General features: G+C 42.2%; 6 protein-coding genes across 7 annotated transcripts; 4 read left to right on the top strand and 2 right to left on the bottom strand.

The window, feature by feature from the left end:
- The first annotated feature begins 3404 nt into the window (after positions 1–3404).
- LOC108137343 (synaptic vesicle glycoprotein 2B) lies at positions 3405–7099 on the top strand. The gene is made up of 8 exons (XM_017258980.2): positions 3405–3879; positions 3947–4125; positions 4674–4855; positions 4920–5155; positions 5312–5604; positions 6236–6395; positions 6461–6588; positions 6660–7099. Exons 1-8 carry the CDS (start codon positions 3437–3439, stop codon positions 6713–6715), a joined length of 1677 nt encoding a protein of 558 aa, XP_017114469.1. The 5' UTR covers positions 3405–3436; the 3' UTR covers positions 6716–7099.
- Positions 7100–9125: 2026 nt separating this feature from the next.
- On the top strand, positions 9126–9970 carry LOC108137341 (3-oxoacyl-[acyl-carrier-protein] reductase FabG). The gene has a single exon (XM_017258978.2). It carries the CDS (start codon positions 9139–9141, stop codon positions 9892–9894), a length of 756 nt encoding a protein of 251 aa, XP_017114467.1. The 5' UTR covers positions 9126–9138; the 3' UTR covers positions 9895–9970.
- A 1876-nt stretch (positions 9971–11846) lies between these two features.
- On the top strand, positions 11847–15714 carry LOC108137318 (RUN domain-containing protein 1). The gene is made up of 3 exons (XM_017258944.1): positions 11847–13249; positions 13820–14647; positions 15382–15714. The coding sequence occupies exons 1-3, from the start codon at positions 12057–12059 to the stop codon at positions 15569–15571; spliced, it is 2211 nt and encodes a 736-aa protein (XP_017114433.1). The 5' UTR covers positions 11847–12056; the 3' UTR covers positions 15572–15714.
- On the bottom strand, positions 15710–17137 carry LOC108137320 (crossover junction endonuclease MUS81). Its single transcript, XM_017258945.2, has one exon. It carries the CDS (start codon positions 17010–17012, stop codon positions 15738–15740), a length of 1275 nt encoding a protein of 424 aa, XP_017114434.1. The 5' UTR covers positions 17013–17137; the 3' UTR covers positions 15710–15737.
- Positions 17138–17456: 319 nt separating this feature from the next.
- Positions 17457–18650, top strand: LOC108137250 (mediator of RNA polymerase II transcription subunit 22). 2 transcript variants are annotated; one of them, XM_017258834.2, is made up of 4 exons: positions 17457–17678; positions 17740–17841; positions 18212–18290; positions 18362–18475. In XM_017258834.2, the coding sequence occupies exons 1-3, from the start codon at positions 17567–17569 to the stop codon at positions 18262–18264; spliced, it is 267 nt and encodes an 88-aa protein (XP_017114323.1). In that variant the 5' UTR covers positions 17457–17566; the 3' UTR covers positions 18265–18290; positions 18362–18475. The 2 variants fall into 2 exon arrangements, with proteins under 2 accessions (XP_017114323.1, XP_017114322.1); XM_017258833.2 differs by lacking the exon at positions 18212–18290 and having other exon boundaries at positions 18362–18650.
- Positions 18651–19783: 1133 nt separating this feature from the next.
- On the bottom strand, positions 19784–21332 carry LOC108137344. The gene has a single exon (XM_017258981.2). The coding sequence runs from the start codon at positions 21206–21208 to the stop codon at positions 19871–19873; it is 1338 nt and encodes a 445-aa protein (XP_017114470.1). The 5' UTR covers positions 21209–21332; the 3' UTR covers positions 19784–19870.
- Positions 21333–21524: the final 192 nt, after the last annotated feature.

Below are 21524 nucleotides of genomic sequence, written 5' to 3'. Positions count from 1 at the left end.
GTAATCAGGGACCGTGTGTGTGAACGCCTCTCTAATGCTCTTGCCATGGCACAGCAATTCAAATAGTTGAAATTGTTTGAGCTTGATTTAGGCAGACACACCTCAACACAAACACACCTTGGACATAGCGACAAGTTATTTGAAGCACTTTAGCCGTCAGACCACCACCCACTACCCACCCACCCATCAGACCATCTGAAAAGCACCCACTGAACGCAGCCCTTCCACACTCTCTCATAATGTTTCCCCAGCCAGACCGAAAGCACAACAAATTAAGCCTTTTAACAAACACAAACAAAAGTCCAATTTGTTGCCAAGTTGTGACGCTGTCCAAAAAGCAAAGCCGTTAACAGCACTACACCTACAAAAAAAATGTATACAATGTGATTCACTTGATGATTGTAAATAAAGTTTTGAACTTGCAATGTAAAACAATGAAAATATTGTATAATGATATCATAATAAAATGTATCAATCTGAGATAATGGGGTGACGAGGGTTTTGAATTAATTTCCAAATGTACCGAAAAGAAAAATATAAACTATGTCTTTAATAGAAAAAATAAATATATTTCTTTTCTTTTTTTGTACACGTTTGATTTTAAAACCCTAGCTGGTTCTGTATTACCATTCAATATAAGCATTGATAATATGGTTTGCCAAAATTATCAAACATCACCAATATAAAAAAAACACATAATAGCCTGGTCCTTTTTAACCTTTTCAATGCGACTTTATACTTCCTAAGCCACATTATTTTGATATAATTTCTATTATGTTTCGGTTAGATGAGATAAATATGAACAAATTGTTTTCTGTGCACATCCCACTCTGGAAGCAAATTTCACCCCCTTGACACTTGCCGCCCCCGATTGTCGGAGGTGAAAAACTTTTGGCGCTCGCCTCCGTCCGCTTCTGTTTGACTTAGATAATAGCGCAATGAAATTTGCGTACACCCCCACCATCCACCGTCCTAAAGAATCTGTTTCGCCTTTTCGCATCCGTAGCTGATGAAATCAAACAAATTGTAGCGTGGAAAAATTTTAGTCTTGACTCTAGATTTCGTCATGTATTTTATGGCCACTGGGCATGGTCATGGCCCCCTGTGGAATACAGAGGGCGGAGTTCAGAAAAAGGCGACGCAAGGTTTTGGATTTGTAGAGCAATGCTTCTTTTGAATGAACGCCTTCCCTTTGGTCGTTTACATACTTTTCTGGCTGGGCAAATACTTGTTTATCTTAATTAAATGCTGTCGAGCATCATGAATGAATTATTCTGTGCAGCTGCAACACAACCTGAATTTTACAAAATCCCTACAGGAATGTCTCTGGCAAAGGGATTTTAACTTTTAATTCACAAACAAGGCATCTTTAGCACAAAGCATTTTTCGTTACATATTTCAGATGCTAATCACCAGGTGAAAACCATAAAAGAGAAATTGTATTTAAGGTCTTTTGGCACTGGTTTTAAGTTCAACTGACTAGGTGGAAAAAGTGCAGCCACACTATTGTCAACAGTGAACTGCTTGCTTTCAATACTGCTTGTCTGCATAAATCTTTTCTACGAAACTCGCGTTGTAAATCCCAGTATAAGGCATTTGATAAATGTACTTGGAAATGGTTTATCACTAAGATTATTTTGACTCTGTGTTTACCCCAACTAAACAGAAAGCCGAACCAAATAATATAGCGCCTTAAGTCATATTACTCAACATCAAAACGATAATACATACAGGATATATAGTATGTATTATCGTTTTGATGTTGAGTAATATGACTTAAGGCGCTATATTATTTGGTTCGGCTTTCTGTTTAGTTGGGACTTAAGCTACCCGATGGGGACTAAGCTCCTCCTAATTGCTAGATTTTCCAGATTCTTCCGCTCGAAGCCCGCTTAATTACTATCAAATCCTGATCTATGCCACATGAGACTCCACGAGCCCCCACGGTGCGAGTTTCGGCCAGATTCAGTGCAAACAAATCGCAGCACACGACGAACAGTAAGCCAGACCAAACCAGAGCAGCTCCTAACAAACCAGACCACAGCACTAAGCTTCCTACATGAGTAATCGTAATCCCGAAAAGTTTCGCAGGGGAAACCAACTCATAACCCGTAATCATCGCAATTAGTTTAGCCCGATGATGACGACAACGGTTGCCAAGCCGGCAAATGTAGAATGGAGAATGGAATGGGAAACGGGGAGCCAGCGTAAATCAGAGAAATACTGCTATGTCGTCATAGGAGCAGCAATCAAAACAGGTGCCAAGCCAAATCTTGATAATGGCGACTTTAAAATACCATTCAATGAAGTTTATACAATGTTTAACTACAACTTATAATCACAACGATTTAAAATATGTAATTAATAAGTGGTGTTGAATCTTTTATAGTTCAACATTTATTCAATTTTAAAGAATTTTTAAAATATTTATTCTTTTCATTAAAGGATATACACAATATTAAAGTGTATACGCAATATTAAAGTATATACTGAACATCAAAGTATATAATAAATTTTAGAGTATATACAGAATATTAAAGTACATACTGAATTTAAAGTATATACTGAATATTTTTGGAACAAATAAGTTTGTTTCTACTTTGGTACAATCACTTAACTTTATTTGGAATACATATTGAGGAGTGCAATACATTGTATTATAAATATTCCACCTTCCCAGCTTTTATAAACCAAAGAATTGACAAGAAATATACTTAGTGGTATAAAAAACCCTCCCCACTTTTTAAACGTTCTCAAACTTCCTAACGAAACGATATACCCAAAAGTGGGCTACATTTAATGGAAACGACAAATCAGTTAACCGAATCACGGTGCAAATAAAACCTCCCATTCGCGTGGACAGTCGCAGCCGGAGTGATCACATATACGACAAGACTGTTGATACTGTTGATACTGTTGATGATGCGGATGATGGGGGAGCCCATAAAACCGCTAAATAAACAGGGAGGCGCTTAATTGTTTTTATGCCTGCCACAAAAACGGTGTGGGGTTGATGGATGAAAGGTCAACTGCCGGGGCCACCTTTTTGAAAAGGAAGTTTTGTAGGGATCACCTTTTCGAAATGGAGGTTTTGAGGAGAGGTTACCATCTTAAAGATGTGGGTTTTGCGACTCCTCGCCAATAGCTTCTTATGCAGGGTAATCGGAATCTGCCAACTGACTAATTAGAAAGTTTACTAATAATTTTGGTTGAGGAATAAAAACTTCAACTGCTTGCCCAATGGACTCTTTATGTCGCAGGGTAATCCTAAGTCTCTAGATTTTCGCAATCTGCATCAGCATCGCTTGTTTTTTCTCTCGGCCATTGTCAAACAGAAATGATTTGAGGCCCCAGCGCTGACTGAAAGATATAACGTAACCGTCCAACGCCTCAAGTTCAGTTGGCAAAGGCGATCCGAGCACAAAGCTTCACCACAATGAGTGAATCTCGAGAGTCCCGAGAATCGGAAAGCAAGTTGCCCAAGATTCCAGAGCAGCAGGAAGATGCAGCGGCGTCGGCGGCGGCGGATTTTGAGACAGCCATCGATTCAGCTGGCTTTGGGATGTTCAACATCCTGCTGCTGGTCGCAGCCGTTCCAGCGGCAATGGGCACCGTCTACGAAACATCCACCATGTCCTACATCCTGCCCAGCGCCGAGTGTGACCTCAAGTTGAGCCTGCTGGACAAGGGCATCCTGAATGCCATCACGTATGCGGGCATGATCAGTTCGGCGGTGATGTGGGGCTACCTGGCCGACACGAAGGGCAGAAGGAATCTCCTGATCGTGGGCTATGCCGCCGATACGTTTTGCGTGTTGGGCGGCGCCCTCAGTCAAAATCGAATCCAGCTGATGGTCTTTAAGTACTTGGGAGGCTTCTGGTGAGTGGTAGCTAATCTCAGTAATGCCATAAACAGAGATGATCTCGATGTGTCACACATCACATAGCATGAGTGGTCCCTTCGCCGTGCTAATGGCCTATTTGACGGAACTACATGGACGGCAGCATCGTCAGCGCATCATGATGGTGGTGGGCATTATGTTTTCCATTGCCACGCTAACGCTGCCCGGCTTGGCCATGCTGATATTGCCCCAAACGTGGAGCCTCCACATCTGGACTTTGTCGCGTAAGTCAAGTCAAGTTGCTAAAGCGTGTTACTACCCGTGTTTAATTGTGGAAAGGTCAGCGATAGGCGGTGATAACTGATAAGTGATAAGAGAGAGCAGCTGATGATACGGAAGGCCCCTTCCCAAATGGTAGCAATCAGTCAGACGATTCATTAACTCCACGCGCCGTTCAAGTTGTTATAGCTATCTAAATATAGGCGACTTTAATGATTTAGATCAAGTGAATTAGCAAAAGTAACAATAAAATAAAAACAAACGATAGGTTTGACAAAAGCCAACACACTTTATGACATAGATCAAGTTTATTAAGCAGAGAAAGTTGGTGTATACAAATAGTAAAGTTACCAAACAGGTGCTCCAGACACCATAACAAATATTAAATATTAGACAATTAAGCAAATCAAAAGGAACTAAGTACTGATTTAGTAATAAAAAAAAATTTATAAAAAAAAAATGTATAAAAAAAATTGCGAATTTAGCAAAGCCAAAAAAGCAAATGGGAAAAAGAATACAAAAATTTATCAAATAACCTAATTTTCGTTTTCAGTGACATCATGGCAAATTTTCGTTGCCATCACAGCGTTACCCAGTCTCCTGAGCTTTGTGCTATTCTTTTTCTTTCCCGAGAGCCCAAAGTTTCTCATGTCCAAGGGACGCAATCAGGAGGCCATGGATGCCTTCAAATTCATCTACCATCTCAACTCGCGAAAGCCCAAGGACTCGTTTCCAGTATGTAAAAAGTGTTTAGCGTTGATCACTAATAACTAATCCCGAATCAAAAACTTCCTAACAGATAAAAATGCTGGCCAATGAAGTAACCGTTCCAGTGAAAAAGCACAAGGAGGGAAAGAGTGTGCCCACAGAAATCAAACTGCCAATCGAAAGTGGTGAGGCCCAGGATCCAGAGAGTCAGGATTCTAAGAAGAGCTCGCTGCGATCGGGTTTCACCCAGCTTCGTCCACTTTTCACTAAGCCCTACTTGGGCCTATCTCTTTGGGTGTACTTGCTCAATTTCTGCGTGCTATTGGGGTGAGTTAAACCTCAATAAATAATCGTTTTGACATTTTCAATATTTCATATTCGGTCCAAAATAAATGAAAAATCATTAAATTGGTCATCTTGTTATATTAAATTTAATTCTATACAATCCATACATGTTAATAGTTAAATAATCTCCCTTTTTAGGCAGAACACTATGCGTTTGTGGCTGCCACAACTATTTGCTTCGATCAACGAGTACGAACAGTTGATGGACGGACAGTCGGAGTCGACGAGCATATGCAGTATTCTGGAGTACAGTGTAAATCGTACCCAAAACCAACTGGAGGCAGCCACTCGAAATGATCCCGATGTCGAGTGCCATGTGAATATCACCGCCTCCACATACACCAACAATCTGATCGTGGCTGGTGCTGGATTTGTGGCATATATGCTGGCTGGATTCTTAGTTAATCTGGTTGGCGTCAAGCGTATCATGAGTAAGAATTTAAGTTTCATTTTAGAGCTCATAACTTGACCCATTGACCGATTTTAAAGAAGCCTACTCTTATTGAGTGTTGGGGTGTACCTAACTACTTGTACCTAGTTATAGTTTTTGGCACCTTTACCTTATCTAATTTTAAAAATATGAGACTACCTTTAGCCTTACCTAGATAAAGATTTTAATTTTTAAGAAGAATATACTATGTTCTAATATTTCAATACTATAGTTCAGTCTTGTTTTATTTTCGCAAATATGCAAAAAAACAACTTGGAGATACCTAGATACTTGTACCTTGTTACAATTTGTTGTACCTTTACCTAATCTAGTTTAAAAAATATGAGGCTACCTTTGAGGCTAAAGATTTTTGATTACATTTTTAAAAATGTTATTTAAAATATGTGTTTTTTACTTTTTTTTGTACCTTTAGCCTTAACTATATTTACAAAAAAATTGTATCTTTTACCTTAACTATGTACTTATATGCGCAAATACATTGTACCTAACCTAGATCCTAAAAACACTAAACCTAGATCCAACACTACCTCACATGTATTAAATCAAAATATTCCAAAACGATCAAAGAAGAGATTCAATATAACTTTTATACTTTTTATTTGAAATTTTAGCCATGGGACTCTTCATAGCCGGCTGCTGTTCCATTATGATGTACTGGTCCAATTCAGCGATATCCACAGTGGCGATTGCTTCGCTTTTTGTGACCATGGGCAGCATATCGGCCACTTCGGTGATCAGTGCCTCAGTAAATCTCTTTCCCACTTCACTCAGGTGAGTGGTTGTTTTGTACTATTTCGTAATTTATATTTCTTATTGGTTATTTTAAATCCATTAAGGACAATGATTGTCTCGCTGGAAATGATGTTCGGTCGTCTGGGTTCGCTGTTGGGCAACATTTTTTTCCCGGCATTGATGGGATTGGGCTGTGTGCCCCCGTTCTTGATGATCAGTTCGTTTATGCTGGGTAAGTTGCTTAAATGAAATGTTTTTGCCATGCTGATTCCTAATCGTTCCTCGCTTTTTTTTTCTTTACAGCTGGCTGTCTGATGGCCGCCTTTTTGCCGCTGAAAAATAAGGCTGCTTTGAAGTGAACTGCCGTAACTACATAGTTTCCAACTCAGATTTCATTGCACTGCACTGTACATAGTATTTAACTTAGTTCTTAGCTTAGTTTTTCGTGCCCAAATTTATTACACTCTTGTTCTGATTACATATTAATTTAAACCTTTTTTTTATTATTGCTTATTAATTAAAGCAATAGCAAGCTGAATTTTAAGGTCATTGCTCAAAACAATTCAATCTGCAAGGATATTTCAAGATTCGATTGCCTTTCTTTTCCCATTTTTTTTTGTTTGTTGTCCTTTTAGCCTTGGCTTAATTAAAAGTTAATTTATTTTAGATTGAAAGTTTCTAGGATTAAGCAATTTGTATGCAATTTCGTTTCGCTTGTCAATTACATGAATTTCTCTCCATCAATTTCCATAAACCGCTGGCACTTATCAATGCATCCTTGAGTTGGTTGGTAGTGGGGAATAGCTGGCTGTGATTCCTGATTCCTGTTTTCTGCTCTGCCCTCTGATGTCCTGCCACTGAGTTGGCGTTAAAAGTGAGTGCACAAGAAGTCAAGCAGGAAATGCAGGCGGGGCTCGGAGAAAATGACAGCCCGGAATTATCACGCTTGCCAGTATAAGATTGTGACATTCCGCCCCGGACAAATTGAGTTTGGATTCAAGGACTCGAGGCTGGAGTATCCCCTCGTTCAGCGATGGTGAAAATGAAGACACAAACACTTGGCCCCCTTCGATTCGACAGTGTTATTGATTAAAATCATTAAATAAATCATGCTTCGTAAACACAAATCCTTTTCATCTTAAATTCAAGAATTTAAAGCACTTAAATGCAACAACAACAAACAATACTTAAATGCAAATGATAGGCATGAAAATAGGTTTTAGGGAATAATATAAATTTGTTTTGCCACTGGGCCTGCTGCATTGCTTTGCCATTTTAATTAATTAATCCACTCAGTCATAGGTTTTGAGTAATTGGCGAACCAGAGAGAATCGCTTAACAAGGAAAACGATTAGTGCCAAAAACACCAGTCTAATTAGACCAAAGGGCCGAAATTCCTCTATACTATATATATTTACAGTGCGACTTCTTCTTTCATCGAAACCGAAATGGAAATGGAAACGGAAACGAAAATGCCGCCCTAAGCCAACCAAGTCTTTAAGTTGAAATAAATTAAGTGGTTTGTGCTATCCTGGACATCTCAAATGGCCATTTTGCCATTTATCTGCGGACACATAATGGTGGTTTGAGTTACTGAACTTCCACTGTACCATAATCGCTCCCAATGTCCTCCAGCTGGAGACCCCGAGACCCCGAGAGCTGAGAGCCTTATCTTCGCTTGGAGGCGTTGATATACGAGCGTGCACTCAACCCAAATGGAAATGCTAATTATCTGACAACGGAGCGGCTCGCTCAACTCGAAGTTTCAACGTTTGGAGGCTCGACTTCCAGCGATATGGCTAGAATGATTTCACAAATGCTTGAAATCAGCGACAAGAACAAGCCACGACGGAAAGTTTTAATTAAAAACTTTCGGCTCCTCGCTGACTTTTAAAACCCCAAGTCGGAGGCCGCTGCTAATGCGATGCTAGAGCATCGATAAAGACCCTCGCAGACCCAAGGTGAACCTCTACAGGTTGTCTTTCCGGAGAGCAACGGACAACCAACGTCACGCTCACACTGCTAGAAAATAAATTTATAAAAATATCGAAAATATCTTCAGCACTTCATAACTTAATGTTGAATTTTCCTCATCTTAGCTTTGAGAAAACTATAAATCTGGCACGAAAATCAGCATTAACAATCTTATTTACATCATTTGAGCAACATGACGCGATATTGATTGAAATAAAAGAGAGAATTGGCAAGAATTGGATTTTAAAATTGAATTGTGAGACCAAAAACTTAAAAATAGCTAATATACAAATAAATCAGACTCTTAATTAACCCAAATTAATTAAATTGATAAAGCATTTTAAAACATTTTAACTAACGGATTAAAAGGATCTTAGGGTTTCTAATTTTTTTCTATTTTTTTATATTTTTTTGTTCAGAGCTTAATCAAGACCAAATCAAATTTAAATGGGTAAAGAGTACAGATGGGTTTTTGAAGCGTTTTAAAAATTCTTATTATGAGTATGTTACTTCGAAATCAATAATTCAAATGGGTAAAGTTATGTATGTATTTTTAAGCATTTTAATAATTCATATTAGCAAATTTTACGGCATCTTGAAAATCAACAATAAATCTCTTTAAAAATAAAACAAAACAAACAAATCATGGTCTTAATAAAACTCCCTCTCTCTAACATGTGAAACTTTTCCATTTTTTTTTCCGGTAATCACAGATAACACATTATTTTTTCCCTAGGTGCAGGTGTAATCTTATCGGTGCGTCCATAAATACCAGCTGCGGAGGAGAACCGATCACCAGTCGTCCAAGATGAGTCTCAGCAACAAGGTGGTGATCGTGACGGGAGCCAGCAGCGGCATTGGAGCCGCCATTGCCCAGGTTTTGGCCCGCGAAGGTGCCACTTTGGCGCTGGTCGGCCGCAATGTGGCCAATCTGGAGGCCACGAAGAATAACTTAAAGGGCACGCAGGCGGAGATTGTGGTGGCCGATGTGACCAAGGATGCGGAGGCGATTGTCCAGCAGACATTGGCCAAGTTTGGACGCATCGATGTGCTGGTGAACAATGCCGGCATCCTGGGCAAAGGTGGCCTCATCGATCTGGACATCTCGGAGTTCGATTCGGTGCTGAATACCAATCTTCGTGGTGTTATTCTGCTAACGAAGGCGGTGCTGCCGCATCTCCTCAAGACCAAGGGAGCCGTGGTCAATGTGAGCAGCTGTGCGGGCATTCGTCCATTTGCCGGTGCTTTGAGTTATGGCGTCTCGAAGGCGGCCCTCGATCAGTTCACCAAAATAGTGGCCCTCGAAATGGCACCGCAAGGTGTGCGCGTGAATTCGGTGAATCCCGGCTTTGTGGTTACCAATATCCACAAGAACATCGGCATCGTCGACGAGGAGTATAATGGCATGCTCCAGCGGGCCATCCAATCGCATCCCATGGGCCGTGTGGGCGATGTCACCGAAGTCGCCGAGGCCGTGGCATTTTTGGCCAGCTCCAAGGCCAGTTTCACCACCGGAGCACTGTTTCCCATCGATGGTGGCAAGCATAATTTGACGCCTCGATAAATTACTTTACTACATTACTTCCCATCACTTATAAATACATTTTTTTTATAATAAATAAGCTGTAACCACTCTTAAACATATGTAAGTGTTTTACACCAATGGGTACGGAAACTTTTAGTATTTCAAATGAAAAACACGAATAAGAGACATACACTTAACAGCAAATACTTTAAGCATTATCAATTGACCTGACTGCCTTTCTTTGCAAATGACAATATCTGTTTGCACTTATATTTACTACAAAGAAATCAACATCAATATTTGCGACAAGAATAGTTAAAAAGCTAATTTAATGCCTTTCAGATTCATATACATAGACTAATAACAATCTTCTATTTCCTTGTTTTAAGATTTAACAGCCTCATCTTCATAATACCTTGCTAATTGATATCGTTTTCCTTAAAGCCTGAGTTATATTCCTATATTTACAAAATTTTTTACTTTTATTTGCTATTAAAGAGAATCTGCTTCTACTTTTTTTTTTAAAGATTTCACACCCTCGCCCTATTGTCCTACTAATGGCTACAACGTTTTCTAAAGCCTAAATTATATTATATATATCAAGGCAAATGCAATAAAGCTTTTTATATAAATTACGTGTTTATTTCTTAAAAAAGAATAATAAAGCACCATTTCAGAATGTGTCACTTCATAAAATCTTACTGATATTATTTTTTTGTAAACACATTACATTTCTATAAAGCAGAAAATTGACTTTTGTTCTTCTTAAAGAAACAGAATTAAGGTGTTTATTTCTTTAAAAAGTAATAATAAAACACCTTTCAAACTGTCGCCTGAGTGCCTGATTCGGCTTGTTTTGCGGGGTGACCCCAAAATGACCGCCATGGTTGCTGTGTCAGACACTTGACAGACTTATCGGTCCCATCATCAGCCGGTAGTTGATAAGGTGCCTTGTCAGCGCCAGGGGAACCAGACCGCAGAGCTGTTTGCTGCGGTTTAATCTCCGCCAGCTTCTTATCAGGAAGCAGTCGTTGATGGCAGGGGATTTCACTTCATATTTTTGGAGGTGTGCAGGGGACATACGCGTGTTTTCCCCTTTGCGGTCAACGTTTCATACGCTGGTAATGTAGGTCATAATTGTCATTGATTCATGAGTCCCCGCCCCTTGAGTTGAGTGGACAATTCGGGACTTTCGGACAACTTTGGGACGAGCTTTAAGGGGAGTGGTGAGAAGCTGTTGAGCTTAGCTGAGACTAAGCTTTTAAGCTCTCACTTAGCTCTGTGTCCAAGTTAAGAACAAAGCTTTGTAAAAATTCAAGTTTATCAGGATCTTACTTAAGTTCAGATGACTTTAGCGTTGCCCAAAAGCGAAGTTAAACTTATATGATATATGTATACGTTATATTCCTTACAGTTTGAAAACGCTTTTAAACCATTCTCAAAAGCTTAAGTAACACACTATCTTCTAGATAAAGGTCACCCAAGTCAAGAACGTTTTCTTTTTAATTAAAACAAGGCAGAATCTAACAAAACTCATAACCCTTATAGTTGTTGCTTAAAGAAGGAAGAACACATTTTTCAAAAGCTGTCACTAGGATCCCTCACAAGTAACAACATCTATTTTATTGACATTATAACTTTAAAGTATATCATCGAAAAAGAAAAGAAGTCCATATAAAAAATTAATAATGAGATGATTTTGCAGAAAGGTAAACAACATTAAGAGAAGAAAAGCTTTTTTTAAGGACAATTTATAAAGAGTTGAAAAGGTATAAGCCCTTAAAATCTATTCCTTTGAACCCGAAAGCGGAATTTCAAAAGGAAAACCCTAAGTGTTCGAATGCTATGAAAGTATAAAAGCTGTGCAATCATTTAGGATAACAACCCATAGTGAAGCTCATCGAAAGCAACTTAAAGCTACAATTTCCACCCCCAAACAACCGAGAAACCTGAATGCAAAACCTCGGGAGAAAATGGCAGTGCGTCAGAAACCTTGGCAGCGCGCTCATCGTCTTTCAACCAACATATATTCCGTTGGTACCCAAAACTTTCTCGAAAGAGAGAGCAAGGGGAGCTGGGCCAGCTGGCACAGAAAGCGGAACACAAGCCAGCGATTGATTTTTCTCGAGAGCATTTGAAAACACGGAAAAAAGCGGAGGGCAAAATAAAACAAGCAAATACCCCTCGTGCAGTGTTTCCATATGGAAATGAAAATGTCAGAGTTGCAGGATGCCCACGGGCCCCACGAGCCCAAGGATTCGTCCGAAGGCCAGCAGCTGCCAGCTGGTGCTGTTTCTCCAGAAGATGAGGAGGAGGAGCAAGAAGAGCAGGAGGAGGAAGTGGAAGTGGAGGTCGAGCAGGACCAGGAGCAGCAGGAACTACTTAGCGAACGCTGGTCCCCTTTGGGTGCCAACTACGATGATGCGAATAGCGCCAGTTCGGGCGTGGATTGCGAACTGATGGAGCCGGGAAACGGGGAAAAGTCCGAAACGGGCAGCGAGCTGGCTCGCCTGCGAAGCATCGAGGAGGAGCAGGAGCTGCTCACCAGCTCGCTGCTGGCCCTGACCTCCCACTTCGCCCACGTCCAGCTGCGGGTTCGCCAGATTGTGGAGGCGCCGACGGAGGAGCGGGATCAGCTGCTGCGCGACCTCGAGGACTTTGCCTTCCAGGGCATTCCGGAGGCAGTGCAGCCCAAGGAATCCAAGGAGCCGGAGGCTGGCAACAACGATAGCCAGCTGATCAAGCAACTGAAATCTCAGCTCACGGAACTCGAACAGATTGCCTACGAAGCTGGAGAGCCAGGCATTCTGCCGCAGCATGTACTGCTCGAGAAGCAAAAGTTCATACTGGACGAGCTGCGTTCAAAGCTCAATCTCCAGGTGGAGCAGCACGAGCTGCCGGCCCTGAGCACGGAACAGCTGAGGCACCAAGTCGACAATGCCATCGGCGAGTTTGTGGGTCCGCTCAAGATGAAGGAGCAACTGGTGGCCCAGCTGAAGACGCAGATCACCGACCTGGAGCGCTTCATAGCCTTCCTGCAGTGCGATGCTGTCGAGGGATCCGTCGGTGATCGATTGAAGCTCCTCTCCGGGGCCTACAATAGCTATGCAGCCAAACAGACGGCACGCAGTTCGCAGGCAGCTGCGATTTCTGCCCCAGCAGCCGTAGCCATGGCCAACACTCCAACTCCGCCGCCTTCTTCACAGTCCACAGGAGGACCGAGTTCCCACAACCACTCCCCGAACGAGAGCCTGCACAGCAAGGCACACGGTCTGCTCGACAAGGCCTCGATCCTCATGCAGATGTTCGCCAGCACGCATCTGGCGAAGCCACGCAGCCACGACGAATTCCAGCAGAACTCGCTGAAGAAGACGCACAAGGGCAACCACTGGGGGTAAGATCAACTTATATCCTCGTAGAGGGTATTCAAATTCTAGTTAAAATTTTGCAGCATAGATGCTCAAAATTGCAATCCAATACAGTAGAGTAGAGTTCATTTGGATTAGCGATGAAGAAAAAACTTAATATTAATATTGTTGACTTTCCTCAATCTTATCGGTGACATAAAAAGGAGGAAAAAGTATTAATTTGGATTAGGCTTGGTATTCAGGCTACCAAAACGGGAAAGTATGCAGCATATAACTCCAAAACTGTTTAAATGACTAGTTTGCTTAGACGCGGACAAACGGACAGACGAATATGAACATTTGGCATTGATATATAGTAAACAAATGCCTTAGCAGTTTTGGTTTACTATCTGTTAAGTTTATGATCAATTTTAGAACAGACAAATGTCTAGTGGCTTTCGGCCATTTGGGAATTGTAAAGCAAGTGGCTCAAGCAGTTGAGAAGTTTGGGTTAGTGTCCTTGAAGTTTATTTAATATATAATGGTTAGATCTATTCAATTCCACCACCACATTAACAATGAAAACCAACCTGACATTGATGCTTCACTCACTTCAGGGATCTGCGTGCCCAGCTGGAGGTGGACATTCAGGAGGTGGCCGCACTGGCTGCCACTTTGAGCTGCGATCGCGAGAAGTTGGCCAATATCAAGCGGGCCCTGCGTCAGCAGCAGGCGGAGTCCACCTCCTCCTCCTCGGCAGCTGGTCATCCGGTGGTGATCAATTCGCAGAACGGAGCGCTGACCACCATGCCGCCTCGATGCCGGCGAGCAGTGCCAACTGGGCACGAGCTGGCTCCGTATGCGGCCGGCGGAGCCATATCCTCCGACTCCGACGAGGACATCAGCTACTCCAACTTCGAGTGGGAGAAGGAGCCGGGGGGCAAGAGCCGGCGGATGGCACACATGCGCGGCGATTCGATAGCCACCATTGGTCGCGAATTGACGACGGTGGTGCGCAAGAACTTTGCCCGCACGTTGCAGCAGCTAATCCAACATGGTCTGCGCATCCCAGCCGAATCGGCTGCCTCCAGTTTGATGGTGCCCTTCATGAGGTGTCTGCATCCTGGCTCCCAATCCCCACTGATCGCCACGACGGCAGATGGTGGTAGCGGAGACTCGCGATCGCAGCAATTGCTCGGCCTGGGCAGGGCCATGCATGCCTGGGAATTGGTGTTGGCCTACTACAGGTTGAAGCACGGCGAGGAGTACAACAATACGCCAGCGCGTAAGTTGTCGCAGAGCTTTCAGCTGGACATCGTGGACGCCCAGGCGGTGACCGCCAAACAGAGTTTGCTCAGCGCTGTGGGCATGATTTTGGCCATGCACCGGCCCTACAAGCGCAGCAACAACGCCCACTTCAAGGCCTTCGTCTGCGCCGGACTCAAGTGAGTAATATGTGTTGTCCGCGAAGGCTGGGAAATCAAAACAGAGTTAGTCATCAAGGTCTTCTATTACAAAACTGTGCAATTATATAGGTGCATAAATATATAATTACACAGTTTCGGTATTTACCCATATTCTCGAGAAACCACAACACAGTTTCAAATTATTTCAAGTTTTGAAGTCTTTAAGGTATGAATGGCAGGCCTTAAACTATGCAATAGTTTATTTCTTTAACATTTTTTTATAAAAAGTATAATTTAGGGCATTACCCATATTCACATTTAAAGTGCAATCGGTTTTTTAATAACGTCTTTATCAGTAAAATGTTTATAGTTATAGTTAAACTTTCTAAACACCTTTTCAAAAAATTTAATGAATATAAACTCAAGTTTCGAAGTATATATATACATTACTTTACTAAAATTAACATTGATTTTTTTAAATGCTTAATTCAATATTAGTTAAATATATATAACATATTGATTCGGCCAACTTTTTATCCAAAATTTAAAAGTTTTTTAAGTAAAATGAATTGATATGGCGAATCTTATGCCCAAAAACATTTAATTTAAAATAAATATTTAAGATACAACAGTCTTAATTCTCCTTTCCAATATTTATATGTAATGTATATCTTGTGTTTGTAAGCTTTAAAGCAGAGGAGGTAGACTTAAACCCCTATGATCTTGTGGTCTTACTTCTTTCACTCAAACCGCCTTTTTCTTGTCACAAACAGCTCACGTCTTCTGGTGGAGTGGCTGAACTTGATCCTCAGCTGCCACGAGCTGGTGGACACGTACTACTCGGCCAACAGCTATGTGGCCCGCACGGGATTCCGGGATTCGCTGCGCTCCATCGACGCTCTATCCCGATTCGACTTCGAACTGCCGGTGGACCTGGCCATCCGACACTTCCGCAACATCTAGGCGGCTGACTTGTACATTTTTGGCTTAGACTAGATCACACTATTCAATGTCAATGTCCAACGGGGGAACCTTAGTCCAAATCGTATGCTCTCTCTCTCTCTCACACACTTTATGTATAAACCTGTGTATATAACTTTAGATATGTCCATTAAATCAATTGCTAATCCTAACGAAAGTGCGTGGTGTAGAATTCGTGCAGGCACTGGCTTGGCTTCTCGCCCAGCGGACGTTCCAGGGGACCGCAGGGGATCCTCGCGAGGAGCAGGCTGGCCTGTTTGGCATCTGGACACTCAGCGTAGGCCTCCAGCAGGCAGCGCGGCGTGGGATATCGCTCCACAATCGACATGGCCCGGTCGAGGGAGAGGGAATGCAGCTGCAGCAGCTGTTGCACAAAGACCTCGCGCACTGTGAGCTGGGCATTCTTGGCGGAATCCTCGTAAAGGGCACGGAATTTGAGCAATCCCAGGCGAGAATCGGTGAGCACGCAGGTGGATTTGTCCAGTGTCCCGCGCTGCACGCTGTACAGCCGCTTGCTGGCGAAAATCTGACCCAGGGAACGACTCATCGCAGCCAAATAGCTCATGGATCGATAGTGATTCTCGGTGCGCACCACCTGGACACCAGTTTGTATCCGGGCATTGGCCAGAGCCTGCTGCAGGGAGTCCAGTGGCAGGCCCAACTGCTCGTTGTCCCCATAGTCCTCCACCAGGTAGATGATGTTCTCCAGCCCGCTCTGCTGCAGCCGGTGCTTTTGTTCGTGAAAGCGACCATCGCGTATACTTGAGGCCAGGTCGTCCATGCGCTTGCGTTCCACGATATAAGGCAGAACCAGTTCATTGCCCTGTGCATCCTGGGCTATCCAAAGGAAGTCGCCGATGGTGAGACGACGCACCTCATGGCGGGCCCCCAGGGATTCCAGGTAGCCCCGCGTTTGGTCCAGAACCCGCTTGTTTTTGCCACTCGTCTCCTGGGTGTCCACCAGAAGCAGCAATTGGAATCCACCCAGTTGCATCTCTACAACGCGTTCCCGCTCCTCCAGGGCTGCCTGCTCCAGCAGTTCCTTCTTCGTGGGCTTTCGGGGTTTCGACTTTTTGTCCTGGCGTTTCTGGTGCTCCTGCACCTGGCGGATCACTTGCTGCACCTGCTGCTCGTAGTGCTGCTGCGCCACAGGCGCCTCCTCGCGGACCACCAATTGTAAGCCCCGGTGCTGGCGCAACTCCTCGTCGATCAGTTGGCAAAGGGTGCCTCCAAATCCGCGCAGAATCGAGCAATCCCGTCCACTGGACAAGGGCAATGGGTAACTTTTTAGGGCCTCCAGTGCCTGGCGCAATTTGAACTGCGACTTTTGCTGCCGCCGCTCCGCTTCCCGCAGCCAGCGTTCCAGCCAGCGGGTGAACAACGGATTGGGCTCCCGCAGGCGCACTTCCAGACGCGTTTCCATCCTTATTGTAACACTTATTTTGCAATACTTAACAAAATTCACAACTTAAAGAAACATTCGCGCGTCTAATTGGGTTTTTGATTTGGCAGTGCCGGTTTAATGCGCGTCTAATCGGGTTTTGTGGTCTGGCAGCACCGGTCACTATTGGTGGAAAGATACTCAACTATCGATTGCTAGTAGTCGGTTGTAAGTAATTGCGCCATTCAAAATATGCGGAAGAATCTCAACTTTTGTGACTTTTTAACTGTTATATATATATGAATAATAATACTTAAGAGCAATTCCTACAAAATAGTTGTTGTTTTAATTTATTGTTGAACAAAATAAATGATTATTTTATAAAATTATTTTTATATATATTCATAAAAAGTGAAGTAGTGACTATCGATAACAAAGTGTGAAACCACCGATAGTTTTTCGAGAGAGCCCATCACTAAGAAACAAAATAAACAAAAAAATAGCGGCGTTTTGCACAAAATAAACGAAAATTTTATAAATTGTAAAGTTAATTTAGATGAATTAAAAAAAAAAGGCGGCAGAGGATCACCAGCATAATGGCCAGCGGTTCCAGGACAACGATATTGCCGCAATCAAAGGAGGCGCTCCTAAAGTCATACAATGCGCGGTTAAAAGACGACGTTCGCAGCATGCTGGAGAACTTTGAGGGTAAAAGTTATTAGTTTTCCATGAAGTATATAAATAATACTCTGATCCCGCTCCCCTCCAGAAATTCTGAAGCTGGCGCGCCGTGAAAGTCACAGTCAGATTTCCAAGACCACGCAGTGCGAACAGGATGCTCTGGAAATGCAGGTCCGCGCAGCCAATATGGGTAAGCCACTAAAATCCTTTACAATCTAGTCTTATACATTTGGGGTCAAAATAATAGTAGCTTAAAATGTTTTCGAATTTTTTTTCATGTATTTTCGTAAAGCTTATACTTTAAACCAAATGGGTAAAATATATAAAAATCAACATTTAACATAGGTAAATTTGTTTAAAACATGGAAACAATGGAAATCTAGATAAACTACAAAAAATGTATAAAAAAAAAAATAAAAAACTATTTTTTAAGAAAAAAGATTAGATGTTATTTAAAGCCTTTTTATTTCAATAAAAAGTGCAGATTAAAATAAATTAAATTTTCAACAAATTATTAACTACAAGTTTATTGAAAAATCATTTTTAATGTATTTTAACAGTTTTAATTTTGCTTCAAACACTAAAATCATGTCAATTAACCATGATAATTTAAAAGAAAAGTTGTCCTAGACCGTATAGGTATGTTTTGGTCACCTACTATTACTGTGACTGCAACTGTAAGACTCTTATCCTGATATTCCATATTCCAGTTCGCGCCGGCGAGTCCCTGATGAAGCTAGTGGCCGACCTCAAGCAGTACCTTATCCTCAACGATTTCCACTCTGTGAACGAGGCCATCACAAACAATTCGCAATTGTTTAGAAACACGCAAAGCGAGTGCGACAAAAAGCTTATGAAACTGCGGGACGAAATGGCCATGGATTTGTACGATCTGGAGGAGGAGTACTACACTAGCATATTCAAGTAGCCCTAAGTCAAAGGTGAACGTTATTGTATTGATTTTGACCAAACTAAAATGAAGTTGATCAAAAACTAAAATTAGTAGTGAATCACTTACCATTTAAGCATTTTAAATTCAAATATTGTGAAATAATAATTTTTAATTGTAAAACGTGCAGTATTTACAAAACAAAGGCTCCTATTTCAATTTCGAGGACAAGAATGATTATTCGGAGTAGCTGACCTACAAAATTATCAAATTTAGTACGATAGATAATTGAAAATCTGGAAATCTTAGTATTATTTTTAAAGGATTTACATAAATCCTATTTAAATTCTTACGAAATGCTTTTAAACGTTGGTTTGTAATTTCGGGTCTATTTTCTTAATAATTTTTTAAAATGCTAAATCGGTCGATGAATAACTAATCGATGGCATATGAGTATAAGTACAGATATGGGATATATTTATTGGCCGAGACTTATCGGCAAATCATAAATTGACATTGCGGCAGGTCGGAATTTAACAGAAAAAATAATCTTCTTATCCATGATGGGGACTTCATTTCATATATTTAATTATAGATACCTGCCGATCTAAACGAGTCCTATCTGAGACACCTGGCTACTTTACACCTGCTCTGGGGCGTTAAGGCGGTAAGTAAGCCCGTTGTCTTTGAGCAGCCATATAAACCAAACGATAGGCCATTATTTATTGAGAAAAAAACCGAACACACTTGCCCAATCTTATCCGTTGCCCGATTTTGCCTGTTTGGTCGCATGCTAATTTATTGACGATTAATCTACGACCAATTGAAATGTTCTCCATTCTTAGCCGGGGGGTCCAACTCGCCAACTGATTTGGTAATCTATTAGGTAGCACCTCCGATTCGATTGCAGCTGCACCCAATGGCCTTCGCTTGGTACTCTTGTTTGCGGCATTCTGTGAATGATTTAATTGGCTGTGTTTGGATTTAGAGATTGCCTCAGCTAGCCACTTCAAATGTATTGAAATTGATTGTAGTTTTATATAAAAATAGTATGATACGGCTTGGGACATATGAGTTGCCAGGTTATGCAAGCAATTATTTGTTTTGTTATCTACATCAATTTAAGCATACTATTCCAAATAAATATCCATACTTAACAATTACTTTGTAAAAGTAAAAAAAAAACATTTTAAATAGCTTGTTTTTTGAAAACTTGCAATCCAAGTTCATTAAAAACTCTTAGTTACATAAATTAACTTTATTTTTATATACTCCCCATACAAAAACTTAAGACTAAAAACAAAAATGACTTAATTGGTCCCACGGATTTCTAGAAAATGAAATCCCCATCCTCCTGCTCGTCCAGTAAAGAGAGGCTTCTTTCGAAGCGCTTGATGTTCTGGTACCAGCTGGGGTCTCTAGAGGATATAGCCTCCGGCCTGCCCCCCTTGTTGCGATACAGGAACTCGGCGTGTCCTTGACCAGTGACCCCATTGACCGTACAGGCCACAAACTGATTGAACACCTTGGACTCCCAATCTCCGCCCACATACCGCACTGCAGATCCCTCCACTTGGATCTGGATGAGATACTCCTTCTCCTCGGTGCGCACAATGAAGTTCTGATGCTGGGGCGGGATTCCCTTTTCGCCGTAGGAGTACAGCTCAAAATTACTGAAAGTCAGAGGTTGATACTTTCCCGAGGGACTGCAGACGTAGCCCACTTTTAAAGAGGACAGGAAAAAGGAGGGCTGGCTGAGATTTCCCACTACCATGCTGCTGCCATCATCCAGAAACAAGGCGAAGTAGACATATCGGTTAATGGAACTCAGACAACGCTCGGTTCCGAAACTGTGATCACGAAAGCCCAGCATTTTGAGGGCGATCTCCTCACCCTTGAAGACGATCTTTCCCGAAAGTTCGCCATTCTGTTCGTAGTGGGTTCGCTTTTCCACAATATGATTGACACTTCTAATCAGACTGTAGAACTTCTCGTTCCAGGCCTCTCTGGCTATGGAGTCGGCTATCAAGGATGAACTCAGATCCCGGTTGTAGTCGAAGTGTTCAGCGGAGGAGCTCTTGAAGCGTAGGTCCAAGTCTACTGGTATTGCCTCTACTGAATCTCTTTGGCTCTTCAATACACCCTCATATTTAATCCGCCAAACTTTCATTGATTCCTCCTGATAAACATGGAAGCCTCCACCCCGGAACTCGTGGCCCTCTTCTCCGTCTTCGGTGGTGAAATATATCATATCGGGGAGATTGGGGGAACTAAACAAGCCCCTCCCTGGAAGCCATAGGTACAAGGCTGCCTTTAGGACTCCACGTCTTCTTCTCTCCAAAGTAACCATCAGTTTCTGTCCCTCCTCATTGGCAGCCATAAAGCTGACCACGTCGTAGCTCTTGGGATCGTTGCCCAGCTCCTGGGGTCTGTCGATTTTAGCCAGATGTTCCTCGGATCCCAGCAACTCCTCGTTCCTTCGATAGATGCGGTATCTCAAGCGTCGAAGGACCAATAAAGCGAGCCAAAACTTCACCCGATAGAAGATACCTTTCAGTGGGTATTTGTCGAAAATTAATGGCGGTTTCAGACCCAATAGCTTGAGAGCCCCGAACACCAGGGTCATTAGGATCGCAGAGACCAGACCGAGGATTAAAAGAACGACCATGTTTTTTGTGCTTAAGAAGTTGCGCTCCAAAAATATTGTGGATATTTGATAAAACGACTATGGATCGTTAACAAATCTTAATCCTCAACTGAAAAAGGTTGAATGTTGCTCAGCGCTTGGCCTATTTTACGTGACTGAGCACCCCAATGCAGATTGTGCAAAGAAAATGGTTAGGCCCCCGCTTATCGACCCCCGATAAGCTACCGATAAACCTCTTTTTTTTCCGACCCAACCCATTGTTTCCGGCTTATCAGTTGGAATTGTTGGAACTTTACGGCCCCCGGTATATGACTGCCTCGTAAATCTGAATCTGTCT

This window comes from Drosophila elegans, unplaced genomic scaffold (assembly GCF_018152505.1).
Source record: "Drosophila elegans isolate 14027-0461.03 unplaced genomic scaffold, ASM1815250v1 contig_149, whole genome shotgun sequence".
NCBI lineage: Eukaryota > Metazoa > Arthropoda > Insecta > Diptera > Drosophilidae > Drosophila > Drosophila elegans.
Note: the sequence above shows the minus strand (reverse complement) of the source record. Positions and strands in the feature narration are given on the sequence as shown.